This window comes from Anguilla rostrata, chromosome 15 (genome assembly GCF_018555375.3).
Source record: "Anguilla rostrata isolate EN2019 chromosome 15, ASM1855537v3, whole genome shotgun sequence".
NCBI lineage: Eukaryota > Metazoa > Chordata > Actinopteri > Anguilliformes > Anguillidae > Anguilla > Anguilla rostrata.
Genome location: NC_057947.1, coordinates 25,622,743 through 25,641,130, shown reverse-complemented (window position 1 = coordinate 25,641,130; position 18,388 = coordinate 25,622,743). Strand labels below are relative to the sequence as shown.

The 18,388-nt window shown below is 41.0% G+C and overlaps 1 protein-coding gene across 3 annotated transcripts in view; it reads left to right on the top strand.

The window, feature by feature from the left end:
• Positions 1-18,388, top strand: part of LOC135240678 (rho GTPase-activating protein 20-like) — a 37,795-nt gene that overhangs the window by 6,690 nt on the left and 12,717 nt on the right. The window contains exons 1-8 of one of the 3 annotated variants that reach the window (XM_064310502.1): positions 3,065-3,712; positions 8,227-8,303; positions 14,241-14,411; positions 14,788-14,937; positions 15,553-15,594; positions 15,994-16,078; positions 17,691-17,768; positions 18,085-18,151. In XM_064310502.1, coding sequence (XP_064166572.1) covers positions 3,614-3,712; positions 8,227-8,303; positions 14,241-14,411; positions 14,788-14,937; positions 15,553-15,594; positions 15,994-16,078; positions 17,691-17,768; positions 18,085-18,151 — 769 coding nt within the window. In that variant the 5' untranslated portion in view covers positions 3,065-3,613. Of the gene's footprint in view, positions 1-3,064; positions 3,713-8,223; positions 8,304-14,240; positions 14,412-14,787; positions 14,938-15,552; positions 15,595-15,993; positions 16,079-17,690; positions 17,769-18,084; positions 18,152-18,388 lie in introns of those variants that run through there. The other 2 variants (XM_064310501.1, XM_064310503.1) reach the window with 2 other exon arrangements.

Below are 18,388 nucleotides of genomic sequence, written 5' to 3'. Positions count from 1 at the left end.
GTTTGCTGGGTCAGACCCCGGACTTGACCCGCAAAAGAAATGACTTCCTTTTGTGACACAACATGCCTTGTGAGTTTCACTGCCAACGGTGGCTGTGCAGCAGAGCCTGTGCCTAGCGCAGTTGTCTGAGGAAAGTGCTCTGTGTCGTACACCCTGTACTCAGAGGCTGAGGTGTGGCACAGGGTAGAACCCCTCCTATATTTACTTAGGTGCTGGTGGTGCTGTGTGTTCATCAGTTTAACTGGAGGGGTTATGCTATCAACAGACATCGGAGGCAAACAATCTCAGCCAAACTCTTTGGTCTGTTAAAACACCCTGCGTCTCTCCACTATTTTTCATCTCTCTCTCTCTCTCTCACTCTCTCTCTCTCTCTCTCTCTCTCTCTGTCTCTCTCTCCTCCCCCCTCCCTCTCCTCTCCTTGTTTATGCGTGTAGCATCTCTGCTGCCTTTTTTCTCCCCTTATTTCCGCTCTTGTCTCTTTCCCCTTTCTGCCTCGCCATTTTTTATTTCTTTCTCTCTGGTTTTATAACTCATGGCACTCCTAGGGCACAGTTGAGATGAATTTGAAAGGTGGACATGCAGTTGACATGTATCAGTTACCAAGCTTAGCAGTGCTAATATTTTCATACAGCCATACATCACTAAAGCTAATTATCAAAGAAACAGCCACAGTCTGATAAATGTTTCTTTTCTTTTTTTAAACTAGTATTCTTTAATGTTGTCAAAGAGGGACAGTACCACTAATGAAGATGAAAGTATACAAATATTAAAATAATAAAATATGGGAACTATAATAATAAAAGCTCATATTATTTAGGATTATATTTGTTACATACATTCTCCAGTTGATCCAAAACCCATAAATCCACAGATTTAAACACAAAATTAAGGTATGAAAATATCCTACGTACTCTCTCTGTACTGAACAAAATGCCTGCTATGCACATGCAATTGATTATTATTTGGCAAAAATAAGAGTTCTTGAATTCATTATCGAAGTCAAGTATAATTAATATTACTGCTCATATGTTTCGTGAATACATGTATTAAAATTGTTCTCAGTTGCAAAAAAAGGGGGGTAAAAAAATAATCTGGCAAGCCAGTGGTAGCTCTTGGAGGGCCCACCCAACAGGGAAACACTCATAACTGTTGGCAGCTATGAATAGTTCATCAGCCATACCGACCAGTACTGGCTGCCGGCATGGCAACCTATGACCATTGCTGTTTATTATTCAGTATTATTGAGAATTCAAGTATAATGGGTAATGAGTTGTTCTTGTAACCTAAAGCTTGCAGGTTCAGTTCCCCGGTATGACGCTGCTGGTGTACCCTTGAGCAAGGTACTTAACCTGCTAATTGCTTCAGTATATATCCAGCTGTATAATTGGATACAATGTAAATGCTATGTAAAAATGTTGTGTAAGTTGCTCTGGTTTAGAGTGTCTGCTAAATAATGCCTGTACTGATATATTTTTGCTTTGTCCTTATTGTCTTTTTTTCCCCCTGAAAAACTAACATTGCCTACATTTTATATATTATCCTTTTACCAAACCAAATGTTTACTGAATAAATTCAAGTTATGTGTCTGATTTACACGCACTGTAACAGAGCTAAACCAAAATGCCACAGGTACAATGTGTTCCCAAATGTTTACCAGTTAACTATCAGGCTATGATCTGCAAAACTACCTCACAAATGCTTTGTCTCGTTTACTTCACCAAACCCACTCTTATCTTCCAAAAGTCTCATAAAACTTTATCTGGAAAAGCAAAGATTTACTTAGCTTGTTAAGCCTGGTGTTCGTTAGATGTGCACAATAACAGATAGGGAATTAGGCAGCACACCAGGAAATCAGTTTATTTCCTCTTTGTGCCATAGGATATATAATGGCCCGCGTTATTTAGACAGCAAGACGTTTGCCTCTTTCTGATAATTTCACCGGTCATAGACTTGGTGCATGTTTTTACTGTTGTAAAAGATAGGTGCAGGGCTATCCAAGTCTATTTCAAATTCTTTCCTATTGCAGTATATCTTAAATTGGAAACTTATAATTCCACTCTTAAGTCTATCTGCAGGACAAGAGTATAGAAAAGTTTATGAAAGGCTAAAGTTGAACATGGGCTCAACAGTATAAATATTTATCTTTGAAATATTTGAAATGAGACAAGTACAAAAAATATGATAATGTATAGTAACAAGAACAGGCCTTTCTACTCACTTGAGCTTGTTGCTTTTTCAACAATCTGGAGCGTATCTATCACCATGTTTATGCTTATTATTTTATATCCCAGAGTCATAGCCATCTAATTTGTCCATGCAATAATAATATTCTGTGTGAAGAAATGCTTTCTAGTGTCAGTATAAAACTGATGTTACGTGTTCACCTATGCCCTCTGGTTCTTTTCTGTAAATATTGTTTGAAGTCGATTTTGCAGTACATATGTTCCCTTTAATGATGTTATGCACTTCAATCAAGTCACCGTTCAACCTCGTTTCACTGTGAACCTAAATTCTCCTCCTTTGGTAGAAGATCAACAATTTGAACACAAATCAAGATATTTCCAACCGATTCAACTATTCTGTCTATAAGATCGAGGACCCTTTCATATTTCATATGTAGTCGTGTATATCTATTAGTGTCTGAGCAATAGGTGAGATGTCTGGAAAAATGCGCACCGCACGATGACTCAAAAAGAGAAAATACCTAAATGCCCTGCACACAGCACGCCGAGTCTGGCGAAACGCAATAATGTTATAGCAAAACAACAGACCATATTAAACCCACAAATTAGAATGCCGATAACGGAGTGTTTAACCACAGATAATTCCATATTTGGCTTGTGACACGTGAACCCAAATTCTCATTTCCGACTTTGTACAACACATTCGCCAATTTATATTAACGAAGTCGAAGTATCCGATAGGCTATTGCACTTTGAGCAGGATTCAATAGATACATATTTCGATTAGAATGAACATACAACGGAAAATCCGTAGTATGTTAAACTGACCACGATGCAATTGCGATGGGAATCACAGAACTCGTACAAAAATGATACATTAAATGTAATTTCAAACTTTGCTTCAAGACATGATGACACAGAAATCATTTGTCGTAGGTGGATAAATCACGAGCGATTCTTTGTGGAGAGTTCTGTTTATTTTGGCTCCTCTAGCTAACCTGAAGACTACAATTGTAATTGCGACCTTGGAACAGCTCTCTGAATACGAGCCGATGAGGACGTCATTAGAAACACGCGCCAGCTGCAAATCGCGGAGGCGAATTCCTCTGTAGCTGTAAGCAAAAGAAGGAGCGCAGCCTGCGCACTTCGAGTTCAGTGCGAGTAAAGAGCGGGGCGCGGAAGGCTGCGTACCAGCTGATCCCTCTCATCGTCAAATTGGAACTAAAAGGACGGTGTACTTGCTCTCTCTTATTTGCAGTGATTGCAGTCATAGCTACACGGGACTGGCTGCGCGTGAGAAATGTCGCAAATGAATGAAGATTCCGACAGCTCCTGATTACTTTGTCATATGTTGTGTGGCTTGACACATTTTGGATGGTTGTGGAAATAAGCGCGCACTGTCCTGCCTTCTCTTGGATATATCAGCTTTAATGGAAACCATGTCACCCCAGCAGGAGAATTCTGGCCAGAGTCGGTCTGCATCTTTGACAGGAGAAGCCAAGATCTGTTCACTACCTGAGAACAAAAAGGTACGCCAAAAAGTATATCTGCTGGATATAGCCTATCTCAACGTCATTAATCTGACCTGACGAAAATCTCTACGCATATGCTGGATAATAACGTGCGTAATTATGTATGAACATTACACTGTTTATTATATTACACTGCTATTTGCAAGTAATACGTATTCAGATCGGTAACTGTAGTAAAGTAGCCTATATACACACATCTCACAATGCTGAGTTTACCCTAAAGGAACGCACCAGACCCATTGCATGTAGGCATCTTTTAATGAGCTAATGAAATTTGTTGCAGCGCGGTCAACTGCGCTTATTTGCTTTGGCAATTTAAATACCCAACATTTCAGAATGCAATTTGAATATGTGTAGGTGTTGGCGATCATTCCTATAGGAAAGTAAAGCTTTGATTTTGGAAATAAATTACGTCTTGTCGATGTTCAACTTTTGTTTTCGGACTTGACATGATTCCTTGAGTTAGGCACATAGTCAACTGGAGCTCAGTCACCTGCTGTCAGGTAGTAGCCTACTTTTTCAACAAACAAAATTGTTTACAACGAGAAAATGAAAACGATGCTTTACCTACAGGACGAAGTCTCGTTCAGCCTGAACACTCTGCCCCTGGGGATGGTTTTTATGGAACTGTCTGGAAATTGGTACCGTTCTCATAAATGATACGCCAATCAATTGTTCCAAGTCTAACTGCAACAGTGAATTGCCTAAATTATTCACTTGTTTCTAATTTCAATAGTAGGCTATCTTCAAAACAATACGATGTAACGAGGCATGCATTTCCGATTTCAACAGTATCTTAAAAACAATTACGCAAAACAATTATTTATTGAAAGGGAAAAGAAGCGAAATCCGAGAAAACAATTAAGAAGCATCACGCAGAGGTGTGTAGAAGCTGGCCCGCATGGCCGGGGAACCGTTACTGTTACTCTTTGAGGCAGAAAGGGAGAGTCGCGTGCTTTGCTGGACCGGGGCATTCAGACATGCCTTGAGCTGATGATGAAACAGGAGAGGGAGAAACGGCAGGGTGTGCGCGCAGACTCTCTCGTCGCATGCGTGCCTTCCTGGCTGGGGCGGTAGTGGTATCCCTGCCGCCACGCTCCTGGCTCTGTTTGAAAAATTCGTCGGGACACCTACACGTTTTCCGTGTTGAGAATTGCATTGAGAAGCAGGTTATATCCTGCACGGACGATGTGTAGCAGCTGCCTGGTGCCAGAGGGCTGTGCTGTTTGAGTATTAAATCTCCATTCAGGCAGAACTTTAAGGGACTTTGCGCAGAGCTCAAACTTCAATTTGATAATGACAAAAATGATCATTACGCCTAAACATCCTAATACTATGATGATTTCACAGAAGATTGGCTGGTTGGAATATCGTAAACTTCTTGTGTTATGTTTGGCGGGTGGATACGTTAAAAAGGGATAAGCTACGTGATATATGGAGAAGCCTAAGAGGAAGGATACGCTTTTACTCTATTCCAATCCCCCTCTCATCTCTTTTTAATGTGACCTTTTATTAACTGTTTGGTCTCTGATTTACTAATAGGCTGCCTATCTGTATTCCTCCAGACTTTAATCTGTTTTGCACATGCAGCTGCTATTTCATTGTCAATTACCCTTCCTGCGCGGCGAATTTCCTTAAAAAAAAAAAAATACGCAGCCTAGTTTACCAAGTGGTCAGTATAAAAAACAGTGGTTAGCTTGTTAGTTCCCTCTCCTTTCCAGAACATTGCAAATGAAGTGATTCCAACTTGTGAAGCACAGGGCGTGGCCAATGCGTGGGCTGCGTCAATTCAGCAGTTTTAGCTTATCAGTTTTTCTTCTCTCTTATCCTTAGGATTGCGTATCCGTAGCATCCTTCTCCTTATCCTTGGCTCGTCCACCGGCCATACCTGTGATCGGATTATGAGTATATGCACTATGGAATGCCATGCAAAAATGCGTGCTAAAAAATTTAGTACAAAAGGTGTAGGATTGAAGTGACATACACCGGTGAATTATTATTCTTCAGATGGTCGTGACAGTTATATGAGTGGCTTGTGCTGTTAGACTCAAGTTGATGCACTCCACGAGACAGGAATGTTTAGACAAATTTTCCATAAAATTAATTGGCGTTGGATCTCTGTCTCAGCTCCCAGTCCTCTGATCAGTCGTGTTTTAAGTAGGGCGGGTATGTTCACCAATTTAAATGTTATTTATGTAGCTCAATAAATTCGCACACAAGTACTGTGAATTAAAGCTGCAACTGCTCGTGAAGTAAGGAAACAGAAGACAATACATGAGATTTTTATTATGATGTCAAATATTTAAACTAAACATTTTTTTTCAATATTTATATTCTTGCATTTGTGCAATAGAACAGGTGGGATCGCTCCATATCGAAGTCAAACAGCGCCCTGCTGATCATGTGGTGTCACGTTGCTATTACAGTTTATAAATTCAATCGAAAATGCTGCTATGGCAAATTGCAGTTTGCCGTGTTCTGGCTCTAAGCAAACATTTTGTACCACATTTTGTGATACATTACAGTGTTTGCCTGGAAAATTTGCTGGATTGTAGCGAACATTTAAATGCATATGTCCAACCGTGCTACGTCAAGGGGAGGACCCTAATCTCTGCAAGTGTTTGAAAGCTGAACTTATTTTTATTATGTGGTATTGCAGTGCGTGTGGTATGCTCTTTGTTCTTTAGAACTTTTTTCCAGTTGAGATGTGCACGGGCTCTGCCTCAAAATTAAATCTTGAGTGGAAGGATTAGCAATCCTTGGAGTCAATACTTTCCCACATTTAATGCCTCTTAACACTTAAAGGTGTAAAATCACAAATTTGTGATTGGAATGTTCTCTACTGAACATGCATATTGTGTCTGAATCTTGCTAGAAGTAGAAATACTAAATTGTATTGTTTCAGTCACCAGAGAAAGCAGACAATGTTACATACAGTATCAGTATACAGGGTGTCCATGTCATGGGGTGTTTATCCCTTCGTGTTTCAAAACCATTGTTTTGAGGATTACTGGGTATCAGGAGGAATTTCACACTTTTTAGCAGCAGAATTTTATAAAGTAATGTCCCACTAATTTAGAGTCTATTTCAGATGTTTTAGGAAATTGTCTGAAGCGCATGATCTGCATATCTTAAAAAGAAATTTGTTTTCACACCCATGCTTGTGTAATCTCTAGTAATTCCTCTCAATGACCCATATTTTCAAGTGAAATTGTCCTGCATTTATTCAGCTTATTTCATGGCCTCATTAAAACAGATGATGTCAACTGGCACCAACACATAGGCATCCAATAAGGTGTGAATCCCGTAGTAAATTTTCTTTGTGTATTAAAAAAAAAACCAAACGTAATATCTTTATGTATGTCTCGGACTGTCATGCGGTGTGTGAATGAAAGCTGTGGCTTCAGTGTAGGATTGCTTACGTCTCGTAATCTTTCCGTGGAATGCTGGATGCTTCCTGCTGGAAGTCGGAAGACTCCGCTTCCCATGCTCCTCTTTGATGATTGCCCAGCGAAGGCAGCCTGATTTCCAAACCGCAGCCTTGTGGCTTTGATCCTCTGGGCGAGGCACTGCTGCTTTAAAAAAAAAAAAAAAAAAAAAAAAAATTTTTTTTTTGAAGAACAGCGGAGTTAATGTTGAGGAAACTGACGTCATATCAGCACTGAATCATGACTGGCCACTCAAAGCGGAATTAGTGAGATTTTCTTTTCCAGAATCTGTTGATGATTCACAATGATAATGCGTAACATAAGGGCCTCAGGAAGAGGTGCAATTTCTTTGGCTTTGCTTGGCTTGTCATTTTTGCCATTTTGTGTTAGAAAACAATGCCTTTTTTCCTCTTATTGATTCTTTCTTATAAAAACCTTTTCTAAATTGCACAATATCAGCTTGGCTGACTTTCTCTACTCGTGAATAAAATGCCTTACACAATGTATCCAATGTGTATCATATATGTATATGGATATATGATACATTATGTAAAAATGTACATGCAATGCTAGCATGAAAACAATACTAATCTTTGCTCAGTTCTCCCCTTGGAAGACTCACTGACACTTTGGGCCTGTTCCTACAATGAAGGAAATTCCTTTTGGGAATGCAAAATTCAGGGTATTGTTAAAGAGATTATGGTTTGCCTTAGGATGTCCCAAGAAAAATGATAAATGAGGAACGTGTACTCTTACAAGCTCAGAGTTCCCATTCTTTCTGTTCACAATACCTGTGTATAATGCTATATTGTTTGCTTATGTCTGGGAATGTTGCAAGCGTATGCTTGCAAGAGACAGTGATGTGTTTCTCTTATTAATTTTGTACAGACTTTTAACCAAACACAATGAAAATTTCAGCCCATAAAAGATCTGCAAAATTCTGCTTCTGGGAATTTGGCAGCCTTGCACCCCTTAAATAGTGCAAGGGCTTATTATTTTTTTCTATGGGACATGGAGTGTTTTGATCTGTGCGTTTAAAAATCACATCACGCTGTCTTTGTCTCTCTTTCCCTTGCTCAGAAGATGAAGGCACAGCGGCGGCAGTCTGCCCCGTCCCTGGTCATCAGCAAAGCACTCACAAAATCCAGGACCATCTCCAGGTACAGTTACTCATCAGCCAGTTTCAGCGTGGACCAATCAGAAACCAGCATCCTGGAAATTTACTCTGTGCTCAGTTAGATTCCGTTAGGGACTACATTAAATGGCGTGTTGACTTTTGCAGCGCAGTGCTAGTTTAGTTTGTTCAGGAGCTGCGAATGGCTGGGTGACAGTGATGGTGGAGGAGCTTTCTTAAAGACAAGGAGCTGGTTTTTCTGCTGTTTTCATTTCTGACCCTTGTCAGTTGTAAGGAGCACTCAGGGGTCATTGGACGAGGCATTTTGCTGAGATTTCGTCACCTCATTCTTTGCTGGGATTGACTTGGATGGTCATGTGACGCCCCTGGGGCAAGGGTCACTTGATAAAAATGGCCTGGTTGTCAAAGCTCAATCATTTGAGTGAAATCTTAAGTGGCTTAGGTGAGCAAATAACCAGACAATTACCCAGCAGAACTTTCCTTCCCTTCTTTGAAAATCCACTCTGTGACTGGACTTGCTTTCTGTTGGCTGAACGGTGCCTGGGTTTGTCCTGCCGCGATCCATCAGAGCTCGGCCCTTACACCAGCCGTCATCACGTCGTTGCAGAAGGACTGCATTCCTTCGCAGTCCTGCTGCTCTGGGCCAATGCGGTGTGTCGCTGGTAACGCGGAACATGGCGGCGCAGTTTCTCCGGCCACGTCACTGCCGACGTTTTTCAGTCGAGATCATGACCCGTTTGTCCAGCCACAGACCTTGGTGTTGCCCGGAGTAATTGCCATGTTATTTCAGGATGCCATATTGGGACTGGCGTCAGTGGCTTTACGTTTCCGTGTCTGTTCAGAACTTGTGGAGGTTTTTTTTTTTCTCAGGAAAGCCTTTCCTCCTGAAATAACCCCTGAGTTTGTCCAGTTTTACCGAACCCAGACACTTACAGTGTGGTTAAACGCATCTGTGCTGCCGATCTTTGCCAAGACAAAAAGGTTCCTAGAGACTTTCTGAAGTTTGTAAGTGTTGTCTGTTGTCGAATGTAAATGTCTACCTGACCAAAGCTATTAGGCTACATCTCAATTTTGAAGATGAGTGACATGTAAAATCTCTTGGTTACTGCCGAGCTTAAAGTCTGCAGAGAGCTGTGTTTAGTTCCCTGTTTTGTCCACAGTTCACCTGGAAGTCAGGCTCCTGAAATCATTCAGTGCTCTGTTCTACTGCAACCCAGAAGACTTCTCTCCTTTCTGGTTTACAATGAGTGACAGTGCTCACACAGTTAGCGTCCGTGGGTCATCAATCACTCTGTACACAATGGGAGAAACTCAGTGTTCTGGACTGTGTTTGCCTCGTTAAAGCACTTTTCAGATTACTGGTGACCTGTGTCGCCCCAAGCTACCTCCTGGCACAGATTCATCTTTGGAATCTTTTTTACCCCCCAAAATCCAAGCCAGTGTAAACTGAGCCTGGACTACTATACCCCCTCACAGTACTGTGCTGATTGTATTCATTTCCACTCAAAGTCAATGTGTTATACAATCTTGATGGATTATTTTTATTGCCACTGCTTCTGTTCTGTTTTGGACCGGGGACCTTGTTAAGTAGAGATTTATTTGTGTTTTTGTTGGATTACCCTCTATGAAATTGAAAGCTCTTTGTTCTTTGAGTGGAGTCAAGTGCTCTGTTTCTGATAAAAATAAATTGCTGATATTAAAAAAGGGCCTGTTTATGGTATGAGGAAAACAGGTACAGGTGGCTTTTGGGTGCTGAGACTGGTGTGTAGAATGAAGGAAGCCTTGTACAAATGCAATGTTATGCATGATATATCAGTCTGATTTATCTGTGTTCTGTACGATATATCAGTCTGATTTACATCTGATATGTATGATACTCTATATCAGTGTGATTTCATATCAGTCCCATAAAGGTATGTGTTTTATCTCTGGAGGCTTTGTTGTTTCCAATGCCATACAATTCAGAACTCAAAACCCTAAACCTCTAAGCTGCTAATGCAACAATAATAGCAGCGCATAGCATATTTATATAACCAGGAATTTTACTGGTGTACATTCCACCTTTTTTCTTTTGGTTTTGAATGTCCAGGTTGTATTTCAGCCCAGTGCTGCTACGTGCGCTGTCAGTTCATGACACTTCAGACAATGGCGTGCTCTCCCCCAAAACACCTGAGGTCATTTTCTGGTTCTTTCTAAGCTGCAGTCACACCGATCTCACCCAGATATTGAGCCAGAGGAGGAAGTTTCCTGTGCAGCTGAGCAGGTGGACAATGGAAATCCTCACAACCAGGGGGGGTTTTGGAGTGCGATGTGAGATGTTCATCCTACTGACTGAAATCCCCCCTCCCTGGACTGCAGTGCTGACAGTTATACATGCCCTGCAGGGCTTTTAGGCCAGCTGTGGGTAACACTGGCACAGTCTGGGTGCATTACTAGACCTTGGCGCCCAGTCACATAACCCAGCAGTACCTTAACAGGATGAGCCATTCAATAGCCTGAGGTATTTTCATGTGTATAGCAGATGACCTTGCTTTCAGCAGCCTTATCAAATGCATTAACTCTGCACTGAGACCTGCAGTACCACAGTCTAATGGGCAGTCTCTCCATGAATACTCCCAAAGATGGGGTTCTGCGTGCCAATCCCCAGTAGTTACATGTCTTCTCCGTCCATTACACACATCCTCATTCTCACACTCTTATTGATAACGTTAGACAACATAATCAGTAAATAATAATTATTGTTGTTATTATTATTATTATTATGGTCCAAGCACCAATAGTGCGATGTCTCCTATTGTAATTGTTTGAATTTTTCACAATTATTATAGTTACTGCAATGGGAGTCTATGGTAGCCCATAGAACTGTTTAGTGGATTTTTGTGAAATCTGGCATTTAGAGGACAGCCCAGAATATCCAGATATTCCAGAAGTTTGGGATCAATTCATCCATCCCTCAAGCATCACCAACAGGCCAAATTTAACACTGAATTTTTTAAACTTCTGAACCGTTTGGCCTACAGTCAGGATTCGTTCCACATGATCCTTTGGTCCTGCTTGAAGCCATTCACCACCGTGAACTTCCACCATATTGGATTTTCTGCCATTTTACATTTTTTTGAAAAGCACATTTTACAGATCTGAAACACTTCATAATATGGTGGGCCAGAGACCCATTTAAGCCTCCCGCAATGTGGCAGACTATCCTGGAAAATCCACAGAAAGAACAGCCCGTCCTGAAGAAAACCCTTATGTTAATGCGGTAATGTCAGTGAACAGGAACCACAGCAGGACAATAAAAGTTTGCAAACACTGTTTAAATATCAAATGAATGTAAGTTGTATAAATGTGCAAGTAGTAAAGGCATACTATTTATGCAACATCACAATTCATGCACGAGAGGATAGAGACTGGAAATTCCTTGAGACCACAAATCTAAAAGTGCCAACCTATGCAAGTACAAACAGCTTTGAGTCAGCAGAAATAAACTAAATTGTAAAATAAATACAATTCTCCCACTTGGAACAATGAAACTAGAGCCCACATAGATGTTACAGTTGTTGGGCAGTAAAGTAGTTACACACACACAAAGGAAATTGCTCCACAAAACTCACATGGATCCAATTGCAGAAGTATTGACACAGAAACCTAATTTTCTCAGTCTCTGAATTCTGCAGTGATCCATTTCAGAGTGGATGCGAATGCAGAATGCATCGCAGTGAAGATGTGGTTTTCCATTGTGATACTTGGCCCTTCATGCTCCCACTTAACTGCATGCATGCAACGTCTCTAATATATTTTTGTCTTGAGCGAGAGTCTTTTATTTTGTTTACAGGCATGCTGTAGATATGGAGCCAGATTCCTACTGCATGAAGGGCTGTGTGTGTGTGCGTGTGTGTTAGAGAGAGAGCGAAAAATTGGCTAATGTATGATGCAAGTTGCAGTTCTGAAGGAGCAGTCTTGAGAATGGGGTCAGAGGAGTTGTATGTAATTAAGTGAATCGCCTCCTTTGATGCACAGCAAAGCACTGCTATCAAAACAAGTAAAACAAATAAGAATTTGTGGCAGATTAACTAAAGGAAGTAGGTGCAGCACTGAACTTGTATTCAGTGCAATAGGGTTCAGTGTGAAGTTAATGACTAAACAGGATTAATTATGGAAATGATACAGGCAGTCTGTAATTGTTGCAGCTATTATACCACATTTAATCAACAAAAGGTATATGTATTATGAGAACTATATAGTGTAATAGTTTATAATTATAATTAAAATATAATAATCCAGATTGCAGAAATGCTGGTAAAATACTCATTAAATTCATGACCCATGTATAACATACTTTACATGCATATTTTGTATGTACATAAAATGCATGTTGTGTGTACATACACACTACTGTAGCAGCATTGATTTAAATACACTGATTATAGACCATAACTAGTACTGTATTACTATTTTCATTCTTCTTACTTTATAAGTTCATAAAACTACTGCAAAAGGGATAATTTAGTGAGGCTGTGTACTATTATTACAATTATGAACCCCATATATCAAGTAGTTAATTATACAGCAACAAGGTAATGAGTTAATGTACATAAAATAAATAGATTGAGTTTTACAATTCATGCAAATTTTGCTGCCGGTTGCTCCAGTTTCTCATGGTCAACAGTAGTTTTGAAGGGAATTCTCCCTGGGATTAGACCGTTATCACTTGGAAGTGTGTGGAGACGGGTCACAGTGCAGTCCATAAACAGGAAAGGACGGAGCCCTTCAACTATTTCCTTTCTTCTTCGCAAAACTGCATTTTCCCCCCCTGCGGTCCACCCATGGTTACGATTGAGGTCTCTCGTTCCTAAACTCTTATACCCTTGGTATACCCCTTTCACCCTGGTAGAAGGGGTATTCAGGATGTATTATGGACATTACACTAATGAGGGGTCTCTTTGCCTTCTCTTATTAAGGAAGTCATTCACAACCTTCCAGAAGGTGACTCCGAGCCTTTTGACAGCGCGGCTGACTGATGTCGTCTCAGTCGTGGGGTTATCTCGTGAGCTGTTTTTTCTGAAAATCAGAGTTTGCCCAGAGGGACATATTTTTCATCCCGAATGACCCATTTCTGCAATGCCTCTGACATCAGACCTGAAATGTCTGGCGCAGACCATGCATTGCCTACTAGCTCTCCTTCTACTTCAAGCAACTGCACACATCATGATATAGTGCCTGTACGTTATAACCTCACGTCATGACCTCACTGTACTATATGACCTCACATTATAACCTCCCCCTAACAAGGTGGAAATGTTATTACAGCTGTGCACCTTATGTTTGCAATCTCCATCCGCATCGTTGGATGTCCATTACCGTATTATGTCACACAGCGGTAATGATTGATGTGGCATAAGCAGTATTCAGTTTTTTTTTTCCCCCCTCCTCCTCGCCCTGGTTGGGTGTTTCCCGCTCCACCGATGGCTACCATGGTAACCCTGCATAGCGCTTTGCTGCAGGTGCTGAGGATATTAAGGACTTAAAGAATTGAAATCACTCCCGTATTACTGACCCGAACCAGTACCAGAACCAGCTGAGCCTCACAATAGGATAATGCTTTGGCATATCAAGGATAAACAGTCTAAATATACACAGGGATTTCACCTGTTAAGTCCTTGGATGCAAGTAACCTTGTTAGAGCAGATTTGTGAGTACACTGGCGATTTAGTCCCTCTGTGCCTATGAATTGCCAAATTAAGTGTCCGCATTAAGGGATGACTTGTGCTTGGATTTAGAGGCTCTGGCATTAAAACAGTACCAATATACAAGGCTTTTATCTTCCGAATGTATTACTAAATACTCTGTTTAATTCTGTGTCAGCCCAAAGTACGTTCTGTCATCTGTTGCCTAATGAAGACCCAGATTTTGAGAATGACCCTGATTGGTGATATTACTTGATGAGGAATGTTTGTTTTTTCAGGGAGAACTGCCTGTCTCCCATCAGCCCGGAGTCTTGTCCCCTAGTCCAGTCCTTTTTGACCCCGTCTCGGACGTTTGTCACGCACGGACACGCCCAGCTGAAGACGGGCCTTCAAACACAGGAACGCTACCTCTTCCTCTTCAACGATATTCTCCTCATTGCCAAAGCTAAGTAAGTCATTCACAGAGAGAGAGAGAGACAAAGAGAGAGTTAGGGCAGCGTCCAAGTGTAAGAGCTGTGGGCGTTTCTTTCCTGCTCACAAGGTTCTGGGGTCAAATCCCTGTCCTTATGAAAACAATTTTGCCCTGAGGTTACACTCTGTTGGGCTCGATAATGAGGTTCACTGTCTGGGGACCAGCATTGTAATGTTGATTCAGTGTCACTGCAAAGTTCTGTGAGCGTGATCTGTTCACCAAGTTTGTCTCCACGGCAACGTGTGACAGTGGAGGGGGGGGAGAGATGTTACTGAGTTAAGTTCCAGGTTGAGCAACGCTGTGTCACACTGAGAGTGCGCTCAGAGTGTGTAACGGACCCCTGTCATATTTAGGTCCTCGACACACTTCAAGCTGAAGGCCCAGGTGCGTGTGTGTGAGATGTGGACAGCCAGCTGTGTGGAGGAGGTGTGTGAGGGCAGCATGCACCCAGAGAGGAGTTTCGTCATGGGCTGGCCCACCTGCAACTGCGTGGCAACCTTCAGGTAGGCTGTGTGAACACCTGTGCTTCTCTGTCTCCTCCTTGCATAAACATTTGCAGGAGCAGACACTACCCATAGCACATTTGTTTCTAATATCCTTATATCCTGCCATACATCACGTTTGATTGATCTGTTCCTGTTATGGAACTTTCTCTAATACAATGACCAAAGAAGAACAACTACTAAAATGAAATAAATAATTTTAGTTGCAAATTAAGCATATGAGGAGAAAGCCTGCATTTCAGACTCTACCATAATTTTGTCCTTGGCCATAAATGTCCCACTGTTAGTCCTGCATTTTGATATTCATTACCCTGTTCTTGTTCTTCTATAACATATTTTTTATCATAGTGTAATGTCTTTGGTAACTTCTGTTATAATGTCTATTATAGAGAAAGTATTAAACAATTAAACCTTATTTTTGAGCCTGAACTATCCAGTCTCTATGGAGTGTTAAGATAGCAGAGTGATAGTGCTTTGTCAGGACTATAAAACATATTTCCTCTATGATTTAAGTGGGATGATTGATTGCTCTTTTACAACTTATATAAGAGTGCAGAAGAATGTCCTGGGTTTCCTTTCCCAAATTGTGTTCTTTCAATTTTTTTCTTCTCTTAGTTCTGTGGAACAGAAAGAGAGATGGCTCTCCTTCATCAAAAGGTAATCAACTGAGAATGTAACACAAGCAGGTCAAAGGTTGCTCTCAGTTATGTTTCTACTGAGGTATTTTGTGATGTGCAATTATTAAATGCAATAATTGCTCCAATTCATTACTCAAAAGTAAATGGATAGTGGTTAAATTATCTGGTCTGTGTAATATCTAATTGCTTAACTGAATCAGCATGTTTAATTAACTCGCAAAAACAAGCATAATGTCTTACAGCAGTTTTGGAGATCACTAAACTCACCAAGCCCAAATTTAAGATAGGTGTTGACTAGTCAAAGAAGCTAAATATACTGTATGTTGTTGTTTGTTTTGTACATATTTTTGCTTATTTATTTAAACATATTTGTTCTGTGATTTTTTTTTTGGCACTGATTTTTTTGTCTTTTTTTCAGCCGAATAAAAGAAGAGAAAGAAAAAGATGATCCCAAAACAATTTCTCTTAAAATATTTGCAAAAGACATTGGGAACTGTGCAAGTGTAGGTATTTTTAAGGTTCTTTTGAGTGTCTACATGTTGAGTGTGTATGTAGCTAGTACAACAGGTTTGCATGTTTGTTGTGCGTGTATTTATGAGTGCATATCGTGTGTATGTATTATGTCTGTGTGTATTCTAGCTATCTCTCGCTGCAGTGATGCAGTACCTAGACCTGGCTGTGATTATCCCAGGGTCGTTTCTAAGGGCAGGGTGTCCCAGCAGCTTAATCTGTCACTGGACACAAGTGTCCTTGACCACTAGTCATGTGTCACAGGACAACAGATGCTCCTGCGAACACTCGGCCATCCAAACGTAATCTGCCCCTGCAAGTAGGACAGCCCCCATCCTATCAATGCCCAGAGTTGTGTGACAGTTACCAAAATTCAAGGTCAGTGTCAGAAGAGCTTGTCGAGCAGGCACACGGGGAGGGGAGGGGGGGTGGCTCTGGGTGCCTGAGTACCTGCCCATTTTACCCCAAGTGACCGATGTGCCTCTTAGATTTTATTAAAAAAAAAATATATATATATTTATATTATTATTGCTGCAGTCATTTCATTCATTCATTTTGGCTAAAGATTGTGTTATAATAACTGGGTGCTGTAACAAAACAGTTTTTCTAGGTTGCTGTGCCTCTCACTTTGAGTTTCTGGCCCTCAAAAGGGCACACAGCCCTGCTGCCGTGTCTCCAGTTCATCAGGTTTTAAGATAACCCCCAGACTGAACGATGCCTCTATTAAAAAAGCATTTACCCAAATGAACAAAAGCTCCAGAACATTGCGTTTTAATATTTAATCATAATATTTACCATGTGGGGACTACTTTTGCAAGATAATTAAATAAAATAAACGGTAATGCACTGCATCACCATCTAAATCAACAGCTGTGTATGAAACCAAAGTAGAGCACTCATAATCCGTACAGGCTGTACGTGATCCTCATTTGTTATTACGTGAGCTAGCCAGCACACACAGGTATGTTTTTATGTAGGCTTGGGGGTGATTTTATAAAAGTCCAATTAGAAGAGTACTCCTTTGCTCATAATAAACTAAGCGTAGGTTTTATGCCCGGGTGTAACAAAAAGACAGATTATGTAAGTGTGTAAATATTTCCCATTGATTCTCAGCTGCATTTAATGAGATAGACTAGGTGCGCATCTAGCTGCTGTGACTGGTACCTGATTTAACAGGCCCTCTTGTAAAGCTTATTTTTTGTTGATGGGTGTGTGTACTTGATGTTCACGGCTGTGTTGGGCAGAATCAACGGTTTCCAACGGTTGTATATTCCAATATTCTCATTTATTGTCAATGTCGACCATATAAGTCAGGCCTCAGGGCACTATGGCCAAACCTACATGAGGGGAAGCCTATTAACACAAGTCCATCTGCATTACCTTCTAGAGCTGAGGTATAAATGCATAGGTGTGTAATGTTATGCTGTCCTCCATCAATACTATCTCAACCCCCACCCCACTACAGTGGTGTCTGTGACTATAGCAAGCTGCTCATACATCTGCATATAGCAACAAAACCCACTTATAGGGGTGTTCCAGAAAAGTGACTGTTACACCCTCACACATTTAAAATCCTGTGTTTTTTTCCATATGGTTTTCTTCCAGGCCAAGACCCTGCCTGTCAGCCAATCAGACTGCGCTACAGAAGTCATCCACATGGCGCTGGAGCAGTTTGGGATTGTGGTGAGCTTTCCCCAGTGTGCCATATTTACAGGGTGATCCTGGCCCTGCTCTGTTCCTCATTACTGAAACACACTCTAGCAGCAGCCTTTGTGAAAGCCTGCACTATAATATTGTCATCTCAGCAATGGTGCCAGTGACAGGACTGGTGTTAATGTGCTGTAGTTTCTAAGGTGTTTGTTAAGCCCAGTTCAGACCGAAGATTCGCAATAAGTGAGGTCAGGCAAAAGTGCATGCTCATGAAAAAGCACTTTCACATGTTAGTTTGTATGTGTAAGGCGACTGTTTTAATCTTTTGCTCTTGGTCTGTCCTGCGCAGGGCTGCGTGAAAGACTACCAGCTGTGGGTGAGCTCCCGAAAGGACGACCCTCCCTACCCTCTCATCGGTGAATAGTTCAGATAACAATTAACAAAAATGTGCTTTTTCCTATTACCAATTTGAAGCTTTATTTGAATAGAAATTCTGATTGGCCAAGTAATGTTTTTTTTCAAGAGGTGATTGTACTCTGGAATTTTAACATGGTACCTTTTCTCAGAACATGATGCTCCACCAGCTCTCCACACTGTGTGGAAAACAATGTGCTGTATAATTTGAATGCGATTGAAGCATGACTGACCTTTGA